The following is a 26,872-nucleotide window of genomic DNA, read 5'->3' as shown; positions in this document are numbered from 1 at the left end:
ACTGTTTTCTTCTTAAGATATCTTTTTGTGGAAAAAATGAGAAAACATCAAGAAAATGTTGACACACAGTAGGAGGATGTGAAGAGACAAGACCCTGAAGGAGTAATCTACCACATCTTTTGCTCAGAAAATAGGACAATAATATAGCATAGCTATTTTTATATTTTTATTAGTGCATTGTAATTATATATACTAGTGAGGTCCATTGCAACATTCATATATGCACATAATGTAATTACTCTAATTAATTCCCTAGTATTTTCCCTTTCCCATTTTTTACTCTTCAGGTTTCCCTTTCATTTATTAATAAGTACATTTTTGTTAATATATTATACCTATACATAAAAGTGGAATTCAGTGTGTTATATCTGTACATGTATATACTATAATATGACTGATTTTATTCCCTAGTAATTTGCAGAGAATAATTTGTTGTAATAATATTGAGTCTTATCAACAATGCATAAATGTTTCTTTCTCTCCACATCCTTACCAGCACTTATTACTTATATTCTCGATGGTGGTCATTTTAGCTGGAGTGAGATGAAATCTTGGTGTTTACATTTGCATTTCCCTGACTGCTAATGATGTTGAAGTTTTTTCATATATTTGTTGGCCATTTTAATCTCTCCTTTTGAGAAATATATGATTGTTTCATTTGCCAATTTATTAATAATTCTTATTCTGTAAGAAATTATAGAGTACGAACAGTGAAGTACAATGGGGGTTTGTTGATTGAATGATGGATGGATTGTACCAAGGACTGAACCCATGGTCACCTAACCACTGAGCCACATACCCAGTACTCTTTTATATTTTTATTTTGAGATAGGATCTCTCTGAGTGCTTAGGGCCTTGCTGAGCCTTGATTTGAATTCTCAATTCTCCTGCCTCAGCCTCCCAAGTCATTGGGATTACAGGCATGCACCACAATGCCCAGCCCAGGGTTTATGTTTAGATAAGAAGATTTTTAGATTTAAGACTTTTATTTACTATAATGAGAATAAGGAAACACATTTGGGTATATGTAATATGTATTTGTATTACATGAAATTATATATGAAATTACATGTATACACATATAATCTCTAATAATACATGTACTAGGTTATATGTACATATATGTATATGTATGTGTGCATGTGTGTGTGTGTGTGTTTTCTAATTTTCAAGGGATTTAATAAATAATTCAGTCTCAGATACAGTGAATAATACCAATTATATAAGCAAGTAGACCACTGCATTGCTCCTTCAAATGAATGAATCTTCAGGTATGAAGTCTGCTATTTACATGGACAAAGGACAGAGCTAAAATCAAGTAAATGAATTGTTATAATTTCATGACCTAAATAACTAGCCTTTCCTTCCCAGTTCTATTTACTCATTTTTCTTCTAGTTATCCATTCGACAATATTTTAGAGAAAAGAATAGGAGCTAGGCCCAGTGGCACATGCCTGTAATTCCAGTGGCTCTGGAGGCTGAGACAACAGAACTACAAGTCCAAAGCCAGTCTCAGCAACTTAACAAGATCTTAAGCAATGTAGTGATACCCTGTCTCAAAAAATAAAAAAGCACCGGGGATGTGATTCTGTGGTTAAGCGCCCCTAGATTCAATCCTTGCTAATCAAAAATATCTTTGAAAAAAGAAAAGGTAATGCAAAAAATACAGCAATGAAAATAACCTCAGAATTTTTGGAAAGAAGGAAATAAAGCAGTGATCCATTAACAACCATTAACAGCCTAGGTGGTTAAAGTGCTGTGAAAGGAATGTTAGCACATGCCCCACCCAATTTTCTTGGGAACTGGACATGGGGTGAATAGACTATTGATATTTGTTAGGAAGAAGATAATTGTTCTCCGAACTGTGCTTCACAGGGTGTCCTGAGAAAGAGTAAACTATAGAACCCCATATCTATGAGGTCAAATTTTTTGGAAATGCTATGTATGCTGTGTGTTAGAGTTAATAAACAGAGATTCTTTTTTTCATAATTTAAATCTTTTCACTGCATAATGGTGATCCCAAGGTCCTCATATAGAGATTTTATCTAATATTGGCCAGAAACACATGGCTAATATGCAATGACAGACCTCTTTCTCCACTTTGTCTAAGATTTTTGACATTATTTAATAAAGCACAAATATTAGGTAAGACCTCAGATTCTCATGAGTTCAAAATTCATTCATTTATGTTAGCTCACTATCCTCTAGTTATTCTAAGACTTAAAAAACTCACTGTATTAACAGTGTATAGCTGTACTATGTATGATTTAAACTTCCCTCTAATAAAGGTTCATATGGAAAAACTTTTTTGCTACTAAGCACTTTGACCAACTTTATAGGAAAAAACTGAAGAGAGTTGTATTGCTCCCCAAATGAGAAAGATATTTTGCAGCAGGTACAAAATGAGGAGCAAATAAATAAGATGTGAAGAGTGTGAAGCCAGATCATCTTCGGAGATTCTAGTGAACATCTCCTCCAGAATGCTCAAAACTTTCACAGAGCCTACTGATTCTCAGGAATAGCTAAGCTATGTACATTTCTTGTAGGAATCACCAAAGATAACATTATTTCCTATAATGAGGCAGGGAAAAAATAGAGAAGTTTTGCAAGGGCATAGAAAGGAATCTGAAGGCCCAGAAACACTTAAAATAGAAGTAAGGTTATTTTTTACTTCTTCATGTGATCAAATTATGGAATTGAGGCAAGTTAATAAGTCTCCAAGGTTTGGAGAACTTCCACATGATAAGTTTTGATATATATGCTTTTATATATTATTTGAAGAAATATAATTAAATTACACCTCCTATAAGGTAGTCTATTTTTCATCTAAAAATATGTCAGAAAATATCCCTCCATGTGTGAAGATACTAAAAAAGAAAAGTTCAGAGCAAGCAAGGATTACTGGGAAGAGAAAATGCACACAGATAGCCAGGAGACAATCTTCATGAAGATGATCAAAAAGAAGAAATAGGGCTGGGGCTGTAGCTCAGTGGCTGAGTACTTGCCTATCACATGTGAGGCCCTGGGTTCGATCCTAAGCACTGCATAAAAATTAACAAATAAAATAAAGGCATGCTGTCCATACACAACTACAATAAATAAATAAATAAATAAATAAATAAATAAATAAGGAGGACTTTAGGCTCTGCAAGACATAACAAAATAAAACACAATCAAAGAACTAATATTTCATCCCTTCTTAACATCCTCTTACTGAAAAAAAGAAAAAAGAAAGAAAAAGTCCACTCCATAATGAAACTATGCTTTTCCACACTGACAGTATAGGTCATCTTTTGAACTTCAAAAACCAACACAAATCATCAGTCCAGGACATTAAAAGGTCAAAGTAAAAACAGTCTTCATTTTTTAAAAACTATTATAAAAATAAATAAGCAAATGAAAAAATCAACCAGTTCAACTTCTAAGATGCTCCTTAGGCTGGAACCACACATGAAGAATAAAACCATAACACAACACTCCACACTAAATTTCTTATCCCTACCAAGCAATGTGGAATATGGTGGTGGGGTGATCCAATCAGAAAAACCAAAACTAAGAAGAGAAAAAAAATGCTTTTTAAAAGACAAAATTATGTAAAAAATAAAAACTAAATTATAAGGCAAGCAAGGAAAAATATATACAAAGGATGATATAATAAGGTTCATTAAAAGTAATAGGAAAACAATAGAGAAAATGAAAATGAAAAGACAAAAGGGCAAGAAAATGGTTGAAATGGGAGATTAGCAAAAGAGATCCAGTATACTATTATTAGAGTCTCCAAACCAAGTAAGTAAAATAATGGAAAGGGACTAATTTTTAAAGAAGGAAAAAGGAATTTGCAGCTCACAATAGGCAGGAGTAAGTCATTCAAACTTGCAAATTATACAGTTAGAAAGAAGGAAGAAAGCAAAAGAAAGAAAGATAGAAAAACAGAAAGAAAGAAAGAAAGAAAGAAAGAAAGAAAGAAAGAAAGAAAGAAAGAAAGAAAGAAAGAAAAAGAAAATTTAAAAAAGACATAGGTAAAAGTTAACCTCTAGAAGAAAATGATGTTTTTTCTTAAAAATAAAAGGAAATTTTAAAAAGAGGTAAAACAACCCCCATTTTATAAACATAGTAAAATAACATACTACACATGATTATAAAAAATATGACACAGTTGCAATCAAGCATATAATAATTATCAGTAAATGAGAATGGATAGGCTAAGTTCTTTTTATTAAAAGACAATTATTTTCAATTTGGCTCACAAAGCAAAACCCAAATGTATTCTGTATACAAAACACCCACTTAAAACATAATTGAGAAAGGCTAAACATACATGGGCATAGATGGGCTCTGGGAAGAGCAAAGCAAAGGTAATACTGATATTGAACAAAGCAAATTTCAAACCAAGAATATTAAATGTGGTTAAGACTATTCTTTTAATACTAAAAGTCTCAATTCACAATGAAGATATAACTGTCATCATCTATGTACCAAAATGACACAGCAAACACCTTTATAAAGCAAAACTGAAATAATATGCAGATAGAAGAGTTAGGAACACATTGATCATAGGAGATGTAATGTATCAGAATTAGTAGAAAATCAATCAATCGGACACAGGACATGATACAGAAGTCCTACAAAACCAAATCAATAAGGGAGGTAAAAATATAAAGAGAAGCTTACACTCATATAGTAGTGAATATCTTCTACTGAAGTCTTCATTGAGCACTCATAAAATTTAATCATATGCCATCACAAAAATAAGCTTTCTAATGAAAATTAAATTATGATTACAATTTAAAAACTCTAATAACATTAAAAACTAGGAATGTCATTGGAATAACAAAATAAAATATATTTCATTAAACAACTCATAAATACAGAAACAAAATAAAAATGGAAAATTTCTAAAAAAAAAAAAAGGAATAATAAACACTAACACACATATCTGTATCTACATCTATCTACCTAACAATGCATCAGAATAGGAGTCATAAAAGAGTGGTCATAGAAAATTACATAACTTTAAACACTTCATGAATTCAAATTTTAGAAGTCCCCAAATACATTAAATTATGTGCTTTGAAATATTTAATATAAAAAACAACAGAAAACATAGGAGCAGAATAATTTAGAAAAAAGTCAAAATTAATATAGTTTGGAGATATAAGCCAAGTGATTGTGGAACACAGTAGTTGAATGATATGTTTCAGGCTAAAACAAAAAAAAATCTAAAAAAAAAATATGAATATTACTTAGTAGGCTTTCTTTCTTAGAGTCTTGGTTAGTAATATTGAAACTACCTTCTTCTGTACATTGTGATGAAGAATATATAAGTCAATATGTTGTAGTAATGGAACCTATGTTTATCATGGGTGGAGAAAAGAGTTCTAAATACTGAGAGAGGAAAAATCAAAATGAACCCTGTCATGTTGGATTGGAATCAGAAGTACATGAACTCATAGTATTAATACAGCTAGTTGGTTGCATAAACAGATTCAGGTAAGGCTGTATGTACATACATTAATCTTTATATCTACTTCTAGTTCTGTTTATTGAGGATGACTCCCTTAAGGTCATCCCAGGACCAGGGAACCCAGATCTTGATCTTCAATGCCATTTTGCATCAAAAGGAACCAGGACTTTTGGAGAAATGGGTAACTCCTCAGCTAGGGCAAGGAAAATAGATGAGGACCCTGAAATATCTTGGAACAGAAGTGAGGGAAGTGCTCAAAGATTTATAAAACAGATCAAAAGCACTCTGTGGCCTCACTAAAGGAGCTTCCATTGGCCAAGAATGGGACAATCTGAGCATTTAAATAATAAAAATTGAATGCTCAGATAGAAATATGCTTATCTACTCTTCTCTAAGTAAGTAATGAAGGAGTAGGGGAAGCTCTTCCTTTCAGGAGAAAACCAACTAATAAAAAGAAGACATGATGGAATTATATAATAATCATAGATAATAATAATAATGAAGATGAGAAGCTTGAATAGATGTTAACACTTGCTGGTGAAAGTTTGAGAATACACAAGATAGTTACATAGTCTCAAGTGCTAAGATACTTATTAATTATAAAGTGATATATTCAACTTTCCAGTGGAGAGACTTAGCTAAATCTACCATGTTTAAATGATCAAAGTTAATATTCCCAGTAATGGAATAGGTTAACAGCACAGGCCTCCTGATATAATTCCCCCCAAAATCATCACTTCTGAAGTGTTCTGGTTAAAATTGCATAAACTGAATCTAATTAAAAGGAAATATCAGACAAACACAAAATGAGGAACATTCTATAATCACTGACCTGTACTCTGCAAAATGTCAACATGATGAAACTATGAAAGAACGAGGAACCAACCATTCCAGATTAAAGGGAACTGAAGAATAGGCAACTGAATGTAACACTTGATCCTAGACCTTCTTGGATTATAAAGGCATTATTGGGGACAGTTGCATAAGTTTAATGTCTATAGATTAGCTAATTTAATATGCACTAAATAATTTTAATCTAATGGCAACTAACTGATTTGGATAACTTTTCAGAGGTTGTTTGGAAGCATAAATAAAATCTTTCCTTATCATATTCATTGTTGTTACCATTTTATTTTCCTAGCCCACCAAAGTCTTTTGATGAATTACCATTTCCTTACCCAAGTTCAGACTCTTCTCAAGAAGTCTGCCAGAGTAGTTTTTGAAAATATAAATCAGATCATACCACATTTCCAAAACAGCTCTGTTGAAGACCCAGAGCCCTTTCACACTGTACTCAACCTATTTATGTGTCTTTTTCAACGATTAAACTGGAATTCCTTAAGCCAAGAATTGCATTTATTCTTGCTGGCCTCACTTCCCCTTATCCAAACCCTACCTGACCAGAGAGTGCTGACACTGTAAATGTTTGTTTTGTGAAATGAATCTATTTTTATATGAGACTTGAAGGAGAATATGTGATCAGGCCTTTGCTGCAATTTTCACCTACTTTACAAGTTTATTAGTTTTTATATAAAACTACTTTAATCTATTACTCTGCTTTAACCAAAATCATTTAACTTTTCCTATCATTGAAGGAAAATGATACAAGATTTGACTCCAGAGTCCCCTTTGTGTCTTTCTTTACTGCCTGATTTATCCGAAAATCTTTTCATGGCACAGTATATGTGCTTTTTGGTAACAGTTTTTCAGATTTCTAAACAAGTAGTTTCTTTCTGATTTTTTATGTAACAGCAAAAATGATTTTTATATAATGGATATTTTCATTTCTGAGGCCTATCTTATGCCTGAAGGAGAAAGTATCACTGAATATTTACCTATCCGAAGTCCTTACATCTCAAATTCTTCAAACCAGAAACCCTGTTATATCCCCAAAGTACATCTACATCTAAAATTAATATAGAGCTAAGGTTTTTATTTTACTTTCATCTTTCCTAAATTTTTCATTTTTCCGTAGTTTCTGGATCTGATACTTACCAAGGGATCACAACATGTGATTTTCCTAGAATTCTGCCAAACTGTGAATCTAGTAGTGCCTTTCTAAATTACTTTGAAGCCTTATTCTAGATGGCAGAAACTCCTGGTCCTTTGGCAAAGCCTTCCTTTTTCTATAAATTAGCTTAGGCTCCAAGGAGTTCAGTACCTGCCACTCTGTTACTGATACAAAAGTGATCATTTTATCTTCTCAGTACATCCCTAAATTTTCAACTTCTTATTATTCATTCTGCACTTCATGGCTGTGTTCACTTGTGATTATTGACACAAAGATTAATTACAGAAACAACACCTGATTCACCATTTGTGAAATATATGCTAACATTACTGCAGTTGGTAAAGGAATGTTGAGGTCTACTAGCTCTTTAAGACCCTTTGTGTAAGCTAGCCAAAGCCATCCAGTACCCTTGCTTAATTCCTGAGCAACATTTTTGAATCTCTTGTCTGTCAATCAGACATGAGCAGTTTGATTAAAGGACTGTTGATTGACTTGGTGTGGGTTCCCTCAGAGTGTACCCTGAGAAAAGTACTTTGAAGGTCCTCTATTTGTGAAATGAACCCAAAAGGGCATGCTAGGGATTGAGAAAAGGGAAATGAAGGACAAAAGCTAATAAAGTGAGTGTTACAGGAAAACTCTGAGATGGGGACTCAGATCTGTTGAAGACTCTCTGAGTAACCACATGAATCTTGCTTCACACTTGCCACACTGAGATATAATGATGCCTAGGTACTTGTCCAGTGACTTCTATCTGTCCCAGGAGCATTAGTTCCTTGAACCTGAGAATATGAAGCTGTGGCATCAGAGGAAAAACCCTTAGGAGGAGAGACACAGATGAAAGCTCTTGGGGTATAAGTTTGATGATGGCACCAGGAACTGTCCTGCACAATTGCAGATGAACGTGAGGATATGGGGTGAAGTACCAGGAGCATCAGTGCAGTATCCTAGGTTCAATGTGGAGGCTGGTAGAAACATACCCTTTCCATTGAGGTCTTCTAGAATAGAATTAACTTGAAAGATTTTAATTATTGACAGAATACTTTGAATTTGATAGAACTAAAAACCTAGCATTTTTATATCAACATAATGTAAGTTTACAATAGTTACTTGAAGAGTCAAAATATGATATCAAAGTAATAAGTGAAAATAAAAATGTGTCTATCCATTCATCTGTTGATGGGTATTTGGGAGGTTTCATCCTTGGACTATTGTGAATAATGCTGCAATGAACAAAGGAGTACGGATGTGTCTCAAGATCCTGATTTCAGATCTTTTGGATACGCCTACACAAGGAGAATTGCCAAGTCGTATGCTGTATAGGTACAATATAATATTTTTCAGCCACAGAAAGAAGAAAATCCTACCATTTGTGAGAACATGGATCAATATGAAATAAACCAGCTTAGAAAGACAAATATCATGTGATTCAACTTATATGAAGTATGTAAGATAATCCAATTTGTAGAAGGAGAGAATAGAAGTGTGGTTGTGAGGGCTGAGGCGGAGGGAAGGAGAAGAGTTGCTGCTCAATGGGTAAAACATTCCAATTACGGAAGTTGAAAGAGTTCTAGAGATTTGCGAGAGTGCCAAAAGTTAACAACACAATATTGTGCACTTGAAATTTTAAGAGAATAGCTCTAATGTTAAGTGTTTTAGCATTAAAAAAATAAAGGAGAAAACTTTTGGGTATGGTGAATACGTTTATTACATTGATGGTAGTAATAGTATGCATGGGTGTACACGTATGTCCAAAGTGATCAAATTTATAACACATTTTCTAAGCCCGTGTATGTCTTCTCTTCTCCACATTCTATTCCCTTGTGTATGTTAAATTTTCTTTAGCCAGGCCCCCCTTTTTTGCTGTCATTCTATTCCAAATTGCTGCTATCTTTTGCATACATGGAATACAACTGCCTGATTTTGGATTACAGACTGATTTTTCTGCTTCTATTATTGTTTTCCCCTCTCTCTGCTCTCTAAAGTGATTCCCTTGCTCCAACCATCAATTGCTTTTGCCTGCATTATCCAATATAAAGGCAAAAGTCATCAAAATGACCCACAGAACTGTGGAATTTATCCAACTCTTCCTACCCATCAACACTTCTCTAACATGATCTTGTGTTTTTCAATTGCTTTTCCTTTTATTCATCCACTGTATTTACTCCTTACTTGTTTCTCAAACACACATAAGCACACTACTACCTCAGTTTTGTACTTGGAATTTCTTCTCTTTGGAATACTCTTCATTAGATATCTATTGGCTCCCTACCAAACCTTCTTCAGGCCTTTGTTCAAATCATATCATAATTAGAATTGAAATATCCTTCTTCTGTACCTGCCAAAGACTTCATACTTTGCTGATACTTTTTTCCATCATATGTATCATCATTTAGCCAACTAGTTATTTTTTTAATTTATTATTTTTATCTTCTTTCCTTCATGAAAAATCTCAACAAAGGCAGAGCTTTTGTCTGTTTCATTTTAAAAAAAATTTTTATTCAGAGAACTTGAATATTATCTGCTTATATTGAATATCCAGTTCTTACATGATTATTGGTTGACTGTACTATATTTAGTAGTAGAGATTTCAGTGTCCTAAATATACACACATGCATATTTTTAAAAAATGTAAATCATTTTCACATATAACATTAATAAGTAGTCAAATTATTCAGAATGCAGATCAAGTGATTTCAATTTCATGGCATTGGAGATATAAAGGATTCTTATTTAAGAAAATTCAAATATAACTATAACTTAAAATTTTATCAAATATAACTTAAAAGTTCTCTGAATACAAATTTTTTTTTAAAAAATGAAACAGACAAAAGCCCTGCCTTTGTTGAGATTTTTCAAGGAGGAAAGAAGATAAAAGTAATAAATTAAAAAATAACTAGTTGGCTAAATGATGATACATATGATGGAAAAAAGTATCAGGAAAGTATGAAGTCTTTGGCAGGTACAGAAGAAGGATATTTCAATTCTAATTATGATACGATTTGAACAAAGGTTTGAAGAAGGTTTGGGAGGGAGCCAATAGATATCTAATGAAGAGTATTCCAAAGAGAAGAAATTCCATGTACAAAACTGAGATAGCAGTGTGCTTATGTGTCCTAAATACACAGACATGCATATTTTTTAAAAATGTAAATCATTTTCACATATAACATTAATAAGTAGTCAAATTACTCATAATGCAGATCAAGTGATTTCAATTTCATGGCACTGGAGATATAAAGGATTCTTATTTAAGAAAATTCAAATATAACTTAAAATTTTATCAAATGCATATTAAAATTAAAATCTCAGGTTTGGACATCTTCTGTGAAATTGTAACTGGGTATCGGGATGTATGTGGTATTCTTAAAGATATAGAAAAAGAACAAAGCATACAAACATATTAAAAGTAATCATGGACAACCTAACACATAATTTTGCTGAACTAAGAATCCTAATCAAGTTTTCATAATGCCAAGTTATAGTTTTGCTTCTTGAAGTAAATGGTCATAAAAAGTCCTCCACTTCTATGAACTAAGACATTGAGAGCAGTAGGGTTCAAATCCCATGAGCCAGTATACAGAGACTATCTTTGTTCCTTGGATTCTATGCCAAGAATCTCACGAACACCATCATTTTCATACACTGAGGGACCACTAACCCCAGAAAATAATACAAAAATATGGGGAAGATCTTGCCTGTTCACTGCTATTTGAGGACTGTTGTAGAATAGGTACAGCAGTGTGCTAGCTACCCACATTCTCACACTATCATCTAACAATTGACAGATGCCACAAATTCAAGAAAACAACAGGGAAGAAAGAAGGGGAAGGTGGAATTACATTAAAAATATAGTAGTTGGGCTGGGGATATGGCTCAGTTGGTAGAGAGCATGCTTCATAAGCACAAGGCCCCAGGTTTAATCCCCAGCACTGAAAAAAAAAAAAAAATATATATATATGTATATGTGTGTGTGTGTGTGTGTGTGTGTGTGTAGTACTTACCTTATAGAACACACTTAATCTTACATTTTACCATTAAAGCAATGTAAAACACACACACACACACACACATACACACACACAATTCCAAGAGCACTTAAATTTCTAAGACAAAAATAGGAAAAGTTAACTAAAATATAACCAAAAAATTTATAATAATTTGAATCTAGAAACAAATAAACCAGATAACCATACTGTATTTTAAAAGTACTAATTTCTATGTCAATTAGCTTAAATGTGGAGTACAGATTACATAGAAGTCAATGTCAATGGGAGGATGCATGACAGACATACACTTAATGAATATAAAAACTTTTTGACCATCCTACAAGTTATACAGTTACCTACTGAACAATGGACAAGATTATTTTAACTTTTCAAGTTGGCAAAATTAAAGTGACAAGAGTGTTGAAAAATAGGCACACTTGTGGATTGCAGAAGGGAGTACATAACCAGGTTTGGTCAACATTCGGCACAGCTGTTCTCAATATGATTTAATTGCTTTTTGAAAATGCAGTTCACACTACCTATAAATGTATCTTAATGAAATCAATTGGAAAATGTTAAAAAATGTCTTCTATGGTCTTCTTTGGAAGATCAGATACTTAAAGTCTTTCCAAGTATCAATTAGTAGGAGGTTGTTTAAACAGTGATGCATCTATATAATTAACTGCAATGTATCCATGATAAATTAATAAAAGGAAGGATGTAGATATAATATTTAAAATAGTCAAGATGCATTATTAAGTGAAGAAAAATTAACTCATATAATACTAGGTATAGCACAATCTTACTCTTACCAATAGAGAATCTTTGAGTTGAAATAATACCTATGCAAAAATCTAAATGGTTATAATACTGAAATGTTATAATTAATCATTTTTAAGAGTTTTTAAAAATATTTTTTGTAAAGTTCACCTTTCCTACCTTGAACAATGTTTTACTTGTGTAATAAATAAATTGAAAAGTAAAAAGCAAAAATTCATTGAACAGTGGCATAAAGATTTTGTGAAGTAGATGAAACTCTAACCACTTATCTGAAGATACATGAGGTTTAGATAGACAGGGATTTGGGAATCAGCAACACAAGGCTGAAATGAGGAAAGCTGAAGAAAAACAAATGACAAAGGATGATTGCACCCAGAAGACTCCAGGTGACTTTCCTTTTGAAATTAAGGGTTTGTATTATAAATACATATTTAGAACCTACTTCATAGCTCTATATTCTATTCCATTGATTGGGTTATCAATCTTTCTGTAGTTCTACAACATTTTCTTTTATAGTAAATGCATGGTAGACTAGTTTTCCTTATCTTTGTTTCTTTAAATTATATTATCATTTGCTCTTATCTAACCATATATAAAACTTAGAGTAACTTTATCAGTTTCAAAAAATACCCAAAGCAAAAATAATATCAGGATCTCCCCTGGAATTTAATTTGAATCTATGAAGTATTTTACCAAGAAGCTAGGTAGTGTATGTCTCTTTCAATCAAAGAAACTGGTGTTTCCTTTGTGCATGCATGCAAATATTTTTTTCATCTTTCGTTATTATTACTTAGATACTTTCTATTATGCAAACATTTTTGTTTCTATAGTATCTCTTTGTTGATGTTGTTAATTTGTGTGTTTGATTTTTCGTTTTGCCAGCAGAGAAGAAAACTACTGATTTTTTTCCTTTTAAGTTTATTGGGCTACATTTTGACATTATTACTTTTTAAACTGTACATATTATATTCAAAACTGTATATATGTAGCAAATTATATGCTAATATAGTAATACTAAGGCAAAGTGGGTTAAGTATGGTTAACCCACTTTGAAACAAAACAGTTTATAGATAAGCAAATTCTACATTCTCTTCCTCCATTAAATTATGTTTTAATCTTTGCTCTTTTCTATTTGCCAATATTTTTCAGTCCTACCTCCCACCAAGTTTCATACATTGTAGATATCTCACAAACTGAAGATATTCTTGGAAGCTGGGTTGTCAAAAAATAAATGGCCACTTCAGTATATCTCTTATGGAAGCATACAATTTAATTTTGTTGTGTGACTAAATTTAAGAGCTTTGCCTTTATATATAAAATGCACAACTGCCAAAAGCAGGAGGGTACACAAAGTAGCTTGTCTTCCTTTTCAATATTTTCTTTATTGAATGAAAGGCTTGAGTATAATGAAAGATTTTAAAAGGAAACATGACTAGATGCAGCATTCATGATTATCCATGAGAAGTGCACTTTAATTTTAATTAATTGTTAATAATTTTCTAGTGCTGCAGATTTATATAACAAGAGGTGTAGTTTGCCTTCCATTGATCATAACCACAGTAGGATGCCAGAAACACCTGCCAAAAATGCTGCATTTAATTTCTAGTTTCATCAATGATACCTAAAAATTATAATTAACACATAGCGCTACAATGAATTCAAAGTTAAGTTTATCTTGAAGTACAGCCAAGCCATCGTTATTGAAGCTTTAATGGATTGCATGTATAAAAGAATAAATAACAGTGACAAGATTATTCCTAAGTAATTTCTATATGTTGAATTGAAATTAAGGAACTACAAACAAGATAGGTCGAATAAACACTATACAGGCTGTGGAATTACACATTGATGCAATGAATTGCAGTCACTGGGTTCTCAAAGTGACAGCCACAGACAAAATGTGAGTCAAAACAATCTACAAAGAAATTGTTCAATTTCATTAAGCATAATTTAACCAATCAACCGAAGAGACGGAACATCAAATCATGAAAAGACCTGCCGTGAGCTTTCTCAGCTACCAGCAAGCAGAAAAATCAATGACCCTTTTAGACTTTCAGATATAAACTCTTGATACTAATATTGAGATTTAATTATTATTTCTATTTAGAAAAAGAATGTTGAACTTCACAGGTGTTAAATATTTTGCTGCGCCATACACAACCAGGAAGTAGTAGAACCTGGATTCAAACTCCATTCTGTAACTGTATTTTCTTCAATAATTATATTTTCTCTATACCATACTCAAGGTAAAAAAGGCTAGAGGCCTTTTGGTGAAACACAGTCTGAGATTAAAATGCTCTCAATTTTTTATGTGCTGATCCTATTAATTATGCTATTCAAATAGGTCCAACAATACTGTTTTACAGAGACCATGCAAGGTTCTACCATTTAAAAATGTGGGCCCATTCCTCTCCTTTTGGTTTTAACTCCCCACCAATCATCTATACACATAATCCCACTGGCAATCTGAATAGAAGGAATAAAATCTGGATTTAATAGAGTGAATAAACAAATATCTCCATTAAATTTGGAAAACAATAACATCATTTTTACAAGAATATTGCACTAAATATTTACGTTTCACAAGACACTAAACTTTTCCCTTCCCTGAGAACATATTTGATGACAAAGGGGAAAAGGTGATGAAGTCGAATTAAATTCAGAGCAAGCTAATGTAATTTGGAACAGGATTGAACCCAGTGTCATAAGTAGATGCCTACAAATGTCTTTGATAATCAGGTTTCACTCATTTAATGTCATGTTAAAACTGAGATTGTATGATGGAGTAAAGGGACAAGGACTTTGGTGTTGGAAGGAAACGTGTTGTGGTTTCCAGATGAGCACAGCTGCAGACCTTTTAAAAAGTTATTTAACATCTCTGATTTTCAGACTTTTCATCTGTAATGTGGTTAAATTATTCTCTAACTTGCAGTGTTGTTTGTGGTAGCCCCTATGTAAAATATCTGATAAAATAAATATGGGCTATTTTTATAACAGATATTGAAGAACATAAAAGAAACAATTGCAGCTATTGTATTCAAATTCCATACCCTCCTAGATAATACAAATACTCTAACATTGATGAAAACCACCCATTTCAGCAATGGAATAAAAATCTCAAGCAAGTATGTATGAAAATGATTTTGCAAAGATTTACCCCAAGTTACCCCTACTCAAAGGTGAGTTCTAGTGCCCAGTATATTTCTTTTGATTTCTACCTTCCCATCCTAGAATATAATCCAAACCATACATAAAATACAGCACAAAGGTATCTTAACTATGTCAAAAGTGAGTATTGTCAAGATTATTTAAGTTATTCTAAACAAATGATAATGGACTTTACCTATTCATATGTCCTCCCAAACCACATCTTTACATCTTTTTTGGGTGAAATTTGAATTAAATGCATGAAATAGGAAGGGATTATTTCTAACTCTGTTAGAACTGAAATCTCATGGAATTTATCTGCATCTTGAGTTGGATATACAAAACTTTGAATCATTGTTTCCATTATTAAAATGTGATAAGTTTTCAAAGGCTGATACCCATATCCAAAAATCTAGTCTTCCTCTTGCTAGCCTCTATAATGCCATTTATATTAACTGGAAAGGAAAAGAGGAAAAGAATGATGCTATTTGTGATAACATAGCAAAGGTTTTATGTGGAAAGTATGAGATATACTACAAAATGCAGCATTTTATCAGAGTGAATGACAATCTTTCAAATTCTTAAAGCATTTTAAATTGCTCTATATTAATAGTGGTTTTATTGTGTATTGGAAATACTTATTCTTAATTTTTAGAAAACTGGGTTATTCATGCAAAATGCATTTCTACCTGCAAGAAGCAAACTATCTGATTTAGTCTATGAAATAAAAATCTATGTATTTATATCTAAATTCAATGACAAATTTAAGTGATGCTAATGTAAGTTCTGAAAATCTTAGGCATTTCAGAAAATACATATAATAAGTTGATATCTCAATGAATATCCTAAGAATTAATCAATAGCTATCCACATGCTACTCTACTAGGGAAAGATGTGCAGGATAAGTCAATTGATCATATTTTTGAAAAATCTGCATTTTTTACATTTCTTACTGAAAAAATTCTGAAAAAAGATACAATGTCCATCTTAATTGCTGTAACATTCCTAGAATACAGTTTCTACTGTAGTTTTAATGGATAGGGGAAGCCTGTCAAGCCTAACTGATAACACCTGAGACTGCACAGATACCCAAAGAAGAGTGAAGAGACAGAGGAGAAGGTTCATTTTTCTAAAATGAAAGCTAGAGCAAATTAAGATAAATGAAGAAGAGAAAAATTAAATTATTTCAGAGGCAATGTTAGGGACAGATGGAAAGATAACTTGAGGATGTACTGGGGAATGAAATAAACCAAATTATGGTATATACAAGTTTAGCAGAATCAGGCTTGGCTGAGCCATGGGATATAGAGGTCTGACTCCCAGGAAGTGGCAGTCATGAGAGACTGTTTCAGACAGCTGGGGAATAGGTGACCCTGTCGAGGTGGCTCAACCCCTGAGGAAATGCGAATTCTCTCACCAAATGACTTCTTTAACTCTACCCTATCCTGTTCCTCACAGAAAAAGTCCCTCCCTGTCTGAGCCCCTTTACCTGTGCAACTATAAATAAAGGTGAACGTGGGCTTCTCCATGTTGTTGGAGGCCAGATTTGGTATGGCCCAATATGTCACACCCCCTTCCATTTTTAAAGATTATTGGCTCTAGTGTTTATTGATTAGTTTATTAGTATTTAATTGATTGCCAGCACCATCGTCTTCTGACAGAAACTCTTCCCTTCATCCATGAGGGACATGGAAACCCCCCACATACATGTATGAATATGTAACAATGAAACCTGCTATTATGTGTAACTATAATGTACCATTAAAATCTATTTAAATAAAAGAAGAACGATAACTTGAGAATTCTGATGAGATTGGTGTCCAGGAATTATAGCAGCAGAAGAGGTAGACTGTGCCTTATGGGGAAAGCAGGGAGAGGACTGAGTTTGGTTCTAACCTAGAGAAATAGAACTGTGTAATTTATATAGTTCATCTTTATGTAGTTCCAATTTTATGGTATGCCTTGGCATAAGTCTAAACACAAAGAAGCAAAGCCAATGCCAATGAAATAGACTATATCTAAGGAAAATGACACACAAGGTATTTAGTTAGAAAAGACAAGATAGTAAGATATTGTTTTCCTTCCCTCCCTCCCACCTTTTCTTCTTTTCTATTCTACTCCCTCCCTGTCTTCCTCCTTTTCTTTAACATTTGTTGAACACCTACTATGACAACCACTGTAAATGCAGAGTAGAATTCTGTTTCATGTTAGAGTAATATCAGTAAGTAAACAAGTATAATGTGGTATATTAATTGCCAGAAGAAAATCTAAAACACATTGAGTTCTTACTAATCAAACTCTTCTAAACACATTGTGTGATTAGTCACTTAAAGACCATCACATCTGTTTTAGTCATCTTTTGCATCACTGACAAGAATAATGAAGAGGAGTAAAAGTTCATTTATGGTTTTGAGGTCTCAGTTCATAGATGACTAACTCCATTGGGCTGGGCCTAAGGTGAGAACATCATGACATAAGGGACATCATGACATAAAGAAAAGCAGCTCAGGACATGGCAATCAGGAAGCAGAGAGATCAAGCTTCGCTCACCAGGGACAAAATATAAAACCCAAAGTCAGGACCCCAGTGGCCTACCTCCCCATGCATACACTACCTGCCTACAGTTACCACCCAGTTAATTCCTATCAGTGGACTGATGCACCAGTTAGTGAAGGCTCTCAAACCCCAATCATTTCACCTCTGAATTTTCTTCCATTGTCTCACACATTAGTTCTTGGGGGACACCTCATATCTAAACCATAATAACATCCTTATGTTATCAGTACCATTAACATTTAAAACAAAATAATATCCTTATGTGATCAGTACCATTATCCACATTTTACAAATGAGAAAATTGAAGCAAAACATTTTGTTCAACTTTTTGAAGGCCACAGTATTAATAAGCAGCAAAATTTGGATTTGAATCCAGGCAAAATGGCTGTGTACCATTACTGTGCTATACTCTTTGATGTAAATACAACATGATATACATCCAGGGTTCTATAGAAATACATAAGTGCTTCTGTTTTTATCAAATATATCTGTTTGTACCACATTTCCAAAACTGTTTGTCGTTACATAATAACTATGATAGAACTGAAATTTCATGGAATTTATCTGCATCTTGAGTTGGATATACAAAACTTTGAATCATTGTTTCCATTATTAAAATGTGATGTTTTCAAAGGCTGATACCCAGATCCAAAAATCCAATCTTCCTCTTGCTAACCTCTATGATGCCATTTATATTAACTGTAAAGGAAAAGAGGGAAAGAATGATGGTATTTGTGATATCATAGCAAAGGTTTTATGTGGAAGGTATGAGATATACTACAAAATGCAGCATTCTATCAGTCTTGCTTGCAAACGAGTCAGTCTTGCTTCTTGTGGGAAAAACAATGTGGCTTACTTTTAAAGTTCGACATTTTAAGTACTTTACAAAGAAATAATTAGCAAAGTAAATTCTAAGCAGCACAGTTTTCTTGGTTGTCTCCAAAGAAGCATGGAGAGCTTTTGAAGGAAAGTAAAGCAAGTCTTTCAAGATAAATGCAAATTCACTAGTAACAAGGGGAAATTGTTAGGTAGATGAAACAACAAAGGAAAGTTCTTTTTCAAAAGTAAAATCATTGTATGTGTTGTGTAATTTCATGTGGTTAGGATATGGTGTGTTTGATAACCTAGGGTGGTTGACACGTATGAGGTGTGAGGGCAGTAAGTTCTTTGAATGGTGTTTGTGAAATATGAAGATCTCTGAAGGGAGATCTCCAAAGCCAGGTGCATCATAATACCTGGATACAATGCAGTAAGGATTCTTTTACCTGGTGGAATGCAGCCTGAGGCTGCAGTCTAGAGAATTATGAACATTTTTTAAGTGGGTTAATTTTATGCAAACTTATTCTTTGATGATAATCCTCACAATCTTTTTGTAATAAGTCAGGGAGTGACCAAGAAAATGCTTTCTACCTGCACAGAATTTCACAATTATTTTTTAAACAAAAAAGCAGTTTTAAAAAATTGACCTTAAAGATGAGTTGTGCTTTTTTTCTCCAAAACACAGATATTTCTAATTTTTTGACCTTTATGTGATGACGAGCATTCGCTAACAGTGTGCTATACGCAGATATTTTTGAAAATAATAATACAGTTAATCATCCCATCAAAGGAAAGGTGACATTTTAACAGTGAACAAAAAAGACACCAGTTTTCAAAAGAAACTTGTGCTATAGAACATTTGATAACATGTTTGACAGTGTTTCCCTTGCCAAATCTATGTAAGGACAGTGACCTTTAAAAGTTCTTGTATCCTATTCTTTTATTCTTTCTATTTTTTTTTAATATTTGAAAACTTCTGATTATTTTATGTGACCAGTTGGTGTACCTCAAGATAAAAGAAATGCCTAGCAAAATTTTACAAAAATACTTTCGCATAATTGGAAGTTGCATTTGACAATCCAATCTGCCAATTGGTAGGTACAGATTGTGATGCTTTCTTTTTCTTTTAGTTTTCTACCCTTGTGAGGGATCATTTGCAGTCCTCATAGTTGCTAAATTCAATAACAAATCCGACTCTTGAATCATTGAGTTGCAGTTGTTAACCGCAATCATTAAATTCAGATTTTTTTGAAAAAATAAGCATAATATTTTCTTATCAAAGCATCATTTTAATATTAGTGGGTTTTTTTTGTCATAACCAACCAAAATTAGAGGCCATAAAATAACAATATGGAATTTCAAATACTACTAATAGTATCCTCTTGTCATTCTTTTATTTCAGCAGTATATGTGTATAAATGTTATTACATATATAAAATACCAGTTCAGCAGCAAATGCTTATAGCATTTACAGCACCGCCCACCCCCCACCAAAAAAATCTGGAGACTACTGTGGTAGAAAACGGAAGGTCAGGTTGATTATAGTTAAGCCATTGAAATGACGAGGGGAATGAAGAACATGGACTCAGGATAAGAGGCAGACTACTTCCTGATTACAACTGACCACTTGGCTCATTGGAACCTCTGTTTTCTCAATTCTGAAATAAAGCAAATAACAATACCCACCCAATCAAATTCCGGTAAGCATTGTATAGATGTTGTAGGTAAAGTGAAGACAGACAGCTCTCCAATAAATATGAATGGATAGAGAATGAAACCTAGAGAAAACTGGCTTGTTTCCAAATTCTGACCTTCAAAGAATGTCGGACTTCTCTGAGAAGTTCACCAGAGCCCCTGGGGAAAACCAACAGGACTACACAGGCAGAGGTTGGACAATGATGTAGACAGGGGTCAGGGAAAAACAGGAGTCAACAGGCTCACTCTTTTTGTGAGTTCTTAGTTTTTTGATTTTATAGGAACTCACAGGGAGTGGTTACTGACTCTTTTGGTCAAAACTAAGAATGCTGAGTGCTGGACAGGTGAATGCTGTTAGCTAGTCTGGGGAGCGTGGAGGGGTAACCCAGGCCACCAATGCTGTGTGTCTGATTTGTCACAAGGGATGAAATGTCAGCAATTCTGACCATTGCCAGCCCACGTCTGATACGGCTCACAGAAGCATCATTCATCTCATTTTCGTTCTGTACTTAACTGTACAGAGAACATATGCTTTACTTTAAAAACATCCAGTTTTAATATTTTCATTAGACTTGTGAATGACTCATAATCTCATTGCAATTATTTTAAACAGATTTCCAAATTACTCATGTACTTCAGAATTGTTTTATGCTGCTTTTTGGGAGGACATTATGATTTGTTATTAAATTTATCATTTGAAATTCATTTTCTGACAATAAAACAATCTTACTTTTCAATTTTAGTAAAATAGCTTTACTGTTTCACCAGGTTGAGGAAAAATAGAGGCAGCCCTGTAAAACAGAACGATTCCATGAGTTTCCCAACTGCAAGCTCTTTCATAGCCTCTATTTGGTAATTATAGAGATTTATATCTCTCTCCTCATCCCCCACAAAATTCAAAACTGATCTGTCCAGTTGACTTAGAGACTGACTTAGAGGTCTCCACATTCATTATCTTCGATAATAAGCTGTTAGATTAAGTTAGTGATTTAAGATGAGTATATGTTTGAGAGTGGAAGAAGGAAGTTTAAAATTAATTTATAGGAATATAATCTGCTGGTCATTTTCACATTTCATCAAAAAATATTTCACAGGGTGCCTCAATAGTAATTGATCACACCAACATGACAAAATGCCACGTTATTGCTTCACTAATAAGAGAAGGAAGTCATTCATCTTCCTTTAGGGTCAGACCTTCAGGATAACCTAACAATTTAACATTTATCAAGGGATTAACATATTTTAAAAATTATAGAGATGGATATCATAGGGGTAGTTGATGTTACAAGTCAAATAAAGTTATCTGTTATCAGTACATTGTGCTGTTCTTACTACTACATAGAAAAAACAGTAGCAATCCTGGTTACCCTCATAATATTCAACTACAAATATAAATTGACTTCAACTCTTCCATGATCCATTGGGATAAAAACAACTAATAATTCCATATTATGTAAACAACATATATCAGGTAGCTTTAAAAATTATATATATAAAATTTTTTTTAAAAAAACTGAGTGATGCATGGATTTTTATTTTTTGTTTTTTAAACAAATGATGTATTTCTGAAACAAAATCATCAGTACTACCTAATGCAATTTTGGTGAAATAATTCTATTTAGTTCCAGAGTTGTCATATTTTATGTGTAAAATTTTGTATTAATATTTAATTAACAAGCTGCATTATCTAATTTTTTAAAACAAATTAAGTGAAGTTTCCTCTTTTACACAGATTTTCTAGTACATAATTATTAATTTAATTTTTAAACTACTTGGTTGAAAAATATTTTCATGAACTAATTTTTCCTAATCAACGATGCATTTGCCATACACTTATGAATCGCATTTAATTTGTATCAAAACATTTTAGTCATTTTCCTGGATCAATGAACATAAAGCTAGTATGTATAATAGTAATAACATAATATTAGTAATATAAATTTTAATTTGTCACTAAATCAAATTTAAAAGTATATACACTTTTTTGAAGTCATACCGTTTGGACTCACAGACCCATCTATGCACTTACATTTACCCCACATGTGATGCCGCTCTATGCTAAGGCACAGTGTTGTGCTGAGTCCCTCCTTTTCTCTTGATACTGTTGGGAATAAGAGCACCAACGGAGATTTGCAACATCAGGGTGGAAGGTCACTCTTGATAAGTAATTTTACGTATTTAAGGCACATATACTAGAGTTAGCTTTTCTCAATTAAAGAAAATTATCAGTGTTTCAGTTTTCCATGAGAGAAAAGTAAATAAGAAATATGGTCTCTGAGAACATTCAGTTATAGCAGTTGAGAGAGAGAGAGAGAGAATGAGAAAATAAAGCCAATAGAAAATGAATCTTAAATTTAGGTCACTGAATATTTTCTCTTTTGGTTTCTTTTGACCAGTTGCTTTTATTATATACTCCACATTTAAGTTTTTAGGGCTAAAAGCACTGAAAATCTTGCTTTTCTATTGATGCTCCATTAACAAGAGCAAGTTCCCTCCTGCAGCCTCAGGGTCTGAACTATTTAAAGCAAGGAAAGGTTCATGGGAACTTTGTATCAAAATCAAACAACAAATCATTCTGACCTTTTTCTTAAGTCATGTCTGGTACACTCTTCCCAGGATGTCCCCCTGACTTCTCCTTCCTTAGAATTCTGCATCTCTGTGACACATCTCTGGTGACTAGGACACATGTTGCTCTGCCATTTATCTTACTATATGAGGCTTAGGATATGTTATTCCCCACTGAACCAAAATGAATTCACCTTAGTGGACTAATAGGGCCTCACATACTGAACCTGCATCCCTGTCCATACCATTTGTATGTCCATCATAATATTCCTTTATGCCAATCATGCTTTGTATAAGGAATGATAAATGGGAAAAATTACAATTCCTAATTGATCCAGGAACTAGAAACTAGGGTTATTTTATATTTTCTTGTATGATCACCTTGAGTCATTTTCTCTTTAATCCTCATCAAATGTCTAAGAATATGAAAACATTGTCTTGCACATTTAACATTCTTCAAATTACAAAGATCTCTGCCCAAAAAACTTCTGTGTTATTTCTTCTGCTTCCTGTATTTTCAGTTCTTTCCTCTGTGTTCTCTTTTCCTCCCTAAATAAACAAACATACCAGCTCCTAGTGAACAAATGAGGACCTTTTATTTAACCCCTATCGTCTTTTCTCCTGAACCATTTGATAGTAGAGTCTCTATATTCTGTTTCCACTTCTTAGCATCAAATTCACTCTTGCAGCCACGTAATCCAGGACTGTCCAATTTTAGTTATGAAACCCCATGACTCAGCAGAACCCTCAATCTCAGACTAATCAAGACAGTTGTTCACTCTAAATTCCTCCTTATCCCATGATCTCCACCTCTATTCATGCCTCAAATTCTGGTACTTAAATTTATCTTTAGTTCTTTCTCTCCTTTTCATTCTCACAGACAAGCTTCAGTTCAAGTTCTCATCCACTCGCAGCTTGCTGAATGCTTCTTCGGGAGACCGACTCCTTGCTTTACTATCAAAGTGATCTACAAAAGGAAAACCTGATGGTTGCCATGTTTGCATAGCACTCTTTCTATTTCCTCTGAAATAATTTGAAAAGGATACTTTGTGCATGTCCACTCTGGCCTGTCGTTCCTCCCTTCGGCCTTTAGTTCTCAAGTTCTGAGAGAATGGCGCTGCAGCCTCACAACTCCATGGCTTTGTACCTGTGCTGCACTTTCCTAGAATCCATCCCTCTCCAGACTCCCTGGTGCATCCGCCTTTACCTTCCAAATCACAGCTCAAACATAGCCTTCCCTGGACGCTCTTCATTCGCTGGCAGCAGATAAGTCTCCTCCTTGCTTTCCCCTGGCACTTGTAACTTCTTACTTTATTAAAATAACCTCACTTCTCTTTTCTTACCAAACTTACAAGTCCTTAAGGGGAGGCTCACGTTTTCCTTTTGTATCACCTGCACCAGCAGAGTTTCTATCCCAATAAATAATTGGTAAATTACTATTTGATGAAATGATTGTATCACTTTTATGTACTAGCATTTAAGAGGCAGGATTTAGACAGGATCTTGTAAGTAGGAACTTACTTTTACCCTACTCATCCTTTTTAAGTTGTACCCAATACCTGTGGAGCGACTAAAAGTGACGACTTATCAAAACCTGGGAAAGGGGTAGATGATATGCTTACTGTTCGTGCATCCCATATGGAGAGGGTCTTGTCTGCTGAACCTGTGAGAAGAGTGTTGGAGAAAGGAAAAAACTCAATGCTGTTCACAGAATCTGTATGTCCATATAAAGTATATCTGCATCTTTCACTGTATGGAGAGAAAACAAGAGGTAAAGTTTTGCTATTTAATATCTAATGTGTATGCTGTCTATACAATGCTGATAAAAACAATTTAAGTATCTAGGGCGTAATGCAACTATATAAATGGCAAAAACCTTTATAAGAACATTTTAAAAGGAAATTTTTATAACCGCATTTTATTCTAAACACTTCACAGAATTAGTAGCATAAACTTGACTAAATTTAAATTACCTTCAATTTATAGAATTGCTTGGTAAAGTAATCTTTATACTCTTATTTATATCATAAAATAATTACATATAAATTGTTTCCATCTAGAAAAGGAATGTGTTAAGAAAAGAAATCTAACACTAATCCATAAGATTTAATATACTTTTTCAAGTCATTTTTTTTCTCTATTTTTTTCTTTACCTTGACTGTATATTAGAATCACTCAAGACACTTAGAAAATACTGGGCCATTCTCAAGCCCCAGATATTCTATTTCTATTGATCTGAGATAGAGCCTGATATTACTGTATTAACACCTCCCCTGGTAAATTGTATCTTGCCTTTAGGGATGAGAATCTGAGCCAGTGATTTTGAAAGTGTTTTACCCAGACTAGCAATATCAGCATCCCTTGGGAATGCAAATTCTCAACCTCATTCCAAACTTGTTGAAACAGAAACTCTGGAATGGGGCCAACAATCTGTTTTAGCAAACTCTTCAGGGAATTCTGATGCTGAAGTTTGAGAATCACTGATTTAAACTATTAGAAATGATGGAGAAGGAAATACAACTGCCACTTTGTCTTTTGTCATTATAAGAAAGGGTATTTCTCAATGAAGCATGGTACACACAGAGTAGAATCACTCTTCACTTGTAATGATTGTTTTTAAGTGACTTTATTAATAAGCCTATTTTAAAAACAGAGAAAGGACAGAAACAGAATAAGTGCTGAAAACAAAGGGTTAAATTTGAATGCATTCCTAATACAGTAATCAGTTGATCTCTGACTATCTGGTTCCTCTATGACCTAAGTCATGCCTCATATTATATTACAAGGTTTCAGGACAAAACTCTGCATGGGAGCCAAAAGATGAATTCCAGTCCTGAGTTTGAAAAATCATAGATAAGTAATTTAATTTCAATGGCAGATTGCCTTCTTGCATCAATGAAATTATTTGACTCAATGCATTCAGAAAGCCAGTCCAGTTCTAACGTTCTTTAACCAATGTAGTAAATATAAAGTAGAAAGGGAGATAAACTTGAGCACAGCATCTAAGAACTGTTAGGTACATTTTATTCTTTCCTTCTTAAATTTTGGCATTTTTAAGAAGTCAAGAGATATCAATGTTTATTGTTGTATGAGCATGTATGTAAAGTACTTAACATGCTCCTTTACATATCAAGGCCAAGTATTAATAGTAATTCACAACTGGAATAAGGAAATAAAATCAATAAATTTGTTAATTAGGGACATTTCATATTAGTTCCTTTACCTCAGTATTGATCTATAATGACAATATTTTGAAGATTAAAGTTGATGATGTGTCAAAATATATCAAGGTCAACAAACCATTGCCCATAGATTAACTGCTTATTTTTGTAAATTAGGTTTTATTGGAACATGTTAATCTGTCTACACATCATTTATTTCTGTTTTCCCACTACAGTAACAGAAGTGCATAGTTATAACAGAAATCACAGCCTAAGTATTGAATACATGGCACTATGCAAAAACTTTTGTTGATCTGCTATCAAATGCAAAAGTAAAGCCTAGGGATAGTAAGAAAAGTCTGCACTGTTGAGTGGCTTTGAATTTAAAATACCTGAGGAAAGGTATCTGAGTTAGGAATGGCAGTAGTTTATGTTAGCATTCACATAAATTCTTGGTAAGTGTCATGCTAGCATTTCCACAGAGTATAATTTCACAGGGCCTAGTAGAAATTTCCTCCCTCTCTCTCCCTCTCTCTCCCCCTCTCTCCCCCTCTTTCCCTCTCTCTCCCTCTCTCTCCCTCTTTCTCCCCCTCTCTCCCCCTCTCCCTCTCTCTTGCTCTCTCTCCCTCTCTCTCCCCCTCTCTCCCTCTCTCTCGCTCTCTCTCGCTCTCTCTCCCTCTCTCTCCCT

At 33.5% G+C, this 26,872-nt stretch overlaps 1 protein-coding gene across 1 annotated transcript in view; it reads right to left on the bottom strand.

The window, feature by feature from the left end:
* Spag16 (sperm associated antigen 16) overlaps positions 1–26,872 on the bottom strand; it is a 1,066,789-nt gene that overhangs the window by 325,388 nt on the left and 714,529 nt on the right. The window contains exon 13 of the mRNA XM_047546617.1: positions 24,646–24,772. Within this exon, the coding sequence (XP_047402573.1) occupies positions 24,646–24,772 (127 nt within the window). The remainder of the gene's footprint in view (positions 1–24,645; positions 24,773–26,872) is intronic.

The sequence above is a fragment of the Sciurus carolinensis genome, chromosome 3 (genome assembly GCF_902686445.1).
Source record: "Sciurus carolinensis chromosome 3, mSciCar1.2, whole genome shotgun sequence".
NCBI classification, from domain to species: domain Eukaryota; kingdom Metazoa; phylum Chordata; class Mammalia; order Rodentia; family Sciuridae; genus Sciurus; species Sciurus carolinensis.
Note: the sequence above shows the minus strand (reverse complement) of the source record. Positions and strands in the feature narration are given on the sequence as shown.